This window comes from Eimeria mitis, genomic scaffold (assembly GCF_000499745.2).
Source record: "Eimeria mitis Houghton genomic scaffold, Emh_scaff5168, whole genome shotgun sequence".
NCBI lineage: Eukaryota > Apicomplexa > Conoidasida > Eucoccidiorida > Eimeriidae > Eimeria > Eimeria mitis.
Genome location: NW_013573461.1, coordinates 369 through 3,040, shown reverse-complemented (window position 1 = coordinate 3,040; position 2,672 = coordinate 369). Strand labels below are relative to the sequence as shown.

Genomic DNA, 2,672 nt, shown 5'->3' with positions numbered 1-2,672 from the left:
AGGCGCATCCTGTAAAGCGCGCCTTCTGGCCCTATTAAATGCCACAGGCGAGCCCTTGAAACCAGGAAAAAGACTTGAGGTAAGCGTTTCCCCTACAGCAGCTGGCCTCCCTCCTCAGTCCTCCGGCATCGTGCTCGTTCATCTTAGGGCCTGCGTTTGCGGGGGAGGAAGCAGCCTAACTGCAGTTGCGGCGCACCTCGCCGCAGCTGGGATGCAAGCCAGCCTCACGTGTGAGCACAGGGAGGTTTCAACGATGCTACCATTACTGCATGCTCTACCTGAGTATACACCTATACAGCGCTTGTATTTGCTAGCAGGCTGCCTATCACGGGGGTGAATGCTGCTGTGCTAACTGCAAGCATACCACTCTAGATATCCTCTTCGCAGCATCCCAAGGCCCTCGGCACGCTGTTCCCAAAAAGCCTGGAAGATTGACGTCAGCTGCTTTTAGGAACTCTGACGAAGTTGGTTGGCCCGATTGCAGCCCTTGACCTCCACTGAGATTGCACCAAACGTTACTGGTTACCGTCCTTTTACTGTTCCCACGATAGTTAAACAATGATTACGCCTGAGATTCAGGATTTAAGGGCGAGAATATATGGTGTGTCACACTACATCGGGAAGACTTCCTGAACTGGTATGGCCCGAGACGGAAGCTGGTACCCTGGGGATCCATGCTTCGGGCTGCGAGAGTTCTGTACGAGGCAGGCACGCGTACGTGGACAGCTTGGCGTGCTTGTCGAAGTTCTTGAGTTATAAAAATTACCAAGTATGTAAATGAGTCATGGAAGCTGACAACTGGACGTCAAGCGCTTGGTCTTTCGACACAGCTCCCCACCAGTGTCAAGAAAAGCGTATGCAGCGGTCTGGTGGGTGTTGCGGGAACCAAAGCGCCTTGAAAAAGTCAAGCGGAATTTCGCAGGCTTTTTAATTGTTCCTTCCCTCAACATAACATCTTCCTTGTCGACGGCGACCTTGTGCATACCAGGCTGGTTCCTTCCCGCCAATCCGCTAATCATCTCCGCCCCGTTCTTTGCGGGGTTGTCTGGCGAGTGGCCACGGAGGGACAAAGTAGCTCGTTGCGGGGGCTGTACCTGTGTTTTTGATTTCCATCTTTCTAATATTACGCCGCAAGAAGCAAGAAACGCCGAATCCTCTGGCGGATAAACGGGCTCCTGGCTACCAGTCCTACCGCGCCCCGATTGTGCTGAGCGTTTCGATGCCAGTTTGGATTTCTTTTTTGAGGTCCAAAAAGTAGTGATAGAAGTATTTGTACTTCTGCTTAGCCTTTTTTGGTTCGCAGCGGCGTCCTGCGGGAGACCCAGCGTTGTTTTCCATCCCCGTTTTCCTGCTGTGCACTTGCGTGTCTCTCTTGGAGGGCTTGAGGAGGCCAAGCCCAACATCCTTTGGAAGAGCCGATAAGTCCGATTCCTGGAAGCATTTTGGCTTCCTGCGCGTGTTCTGTTATTCGGTCAGTGCACCTGAAGTTGCCCTCATTCGGCGAGGAACTGAGCGGGTGAACATGCGATCCACTGCCTCGCCTGCCGTACTGTTACTGGTGCTCTTGCTCAGTTGGGAAGCTCCACAGGCGAGGGCGGCTGTATCACCACAGGATGCAGTGACTACGAGTGTGGAGCAGTTGCCCGAGGTGAAACCTCAAGGGGGTGGATCGTCGCTCGGCGTTGGGCATGATGCCGAAGGTGCGCTACAGGGTGGCCCGGACGGGATGCCGTTGGATGATGGGGTGCATAAGGCGGACTTTCGGCCTGGCGTGCGGGGTCGGAAGTCCGTGCTGACGGCTCTGTTGCTTATTGCGGGGTATTTGCTGGCTCACATTATGAGCAGGCATGAACTGTGGCCCTCTGCGCTGCTTGACCCCGGGCCGTTGAACTTGCCTGAGAACGCTCACCTTGCGAGCGCCGCGGCTGTAACAGGAGTGCTGCTCTCTGGACTGGGTGAACTGCTGCAGTCTGCCTTGTCGAGGCGTAAGGGGCACCTGAATTCGCCCCAACAGAGAAGAGGAATGCTTCAGATGGTCTTGGCAGGGTTTCTGTACTTCTCGTGCATTGGTGCTGCCGTCTCCTTGGGGCCACTTGCCGCATTGCCCCAGCTACACGCCCAAATCATCAGTTTGGCAGCTGCAGGGCTCTTTTTCTGGGGGGGGGCTCTGTACTTCGATCCTTTCGGGCTGGTCAATTAGTTCCCGAGGAGACAAGAAGTAGCAGTTCCTCTCCGTCTATGCCGATTGAAGTGCTGTTTCCTTCTCATGTGACGACTGCAACGTCAAAGCATATTTATTGTGTAGAAACAAAACAAGAACCCCCCCTCCCCCCCGAAAACTGTACAGATTGGGAATAAGAGTTGTCCTTATTTTTATAAATTGTTGTGGCATATTTGCATTTACGAAATGTTTTCAACTGTCCGGCCTTTGAAGCCATTGTGTACTAAGTTTTGGTGTTCCCGTGGTGGCGCAGACGCTGCTGACGCGTGCAGACGCATATGCGAAAGAAGCGACATGCTCCTCCGTACTGTGCGCTCTTTGCGTGGAAGTTAAATCCCGTTTTCTAATAGAGTTGGCATAGCGAGCCGGGGAGAGGCATTGCTTCCCTCTTCCGTGAAGTGGCCCCGTTCCTTTGTAACGCAGGACTGCCGATTGTATTCGTTCGTATTGC

General features: G+C 53.7%; 1 protein-coding gene across 1 annotated transcript; it reads left to right on the top strand.

The window, feature by feature from the left end:
• Positions 1-1,522: 1,522 nt before the first annotated feature.
• EMH_0080300 (uncharacterized protein) lies at positions 1,523-2,200 on the top strand (the record flags this gene model as incomplete). The annotated part of the gene is made up of 1 exon (XM_013500234.1): positions 1,523-2,200. One exon carries the CDS (start codon positions 1,523-1,525, stop codon positions 2,198-2,200), a length of 678 nt encoding a protein of 225 aa, XP_013355688.1.
• Positions 2,201-2,672: the final 472 nt, after the last annotated feature.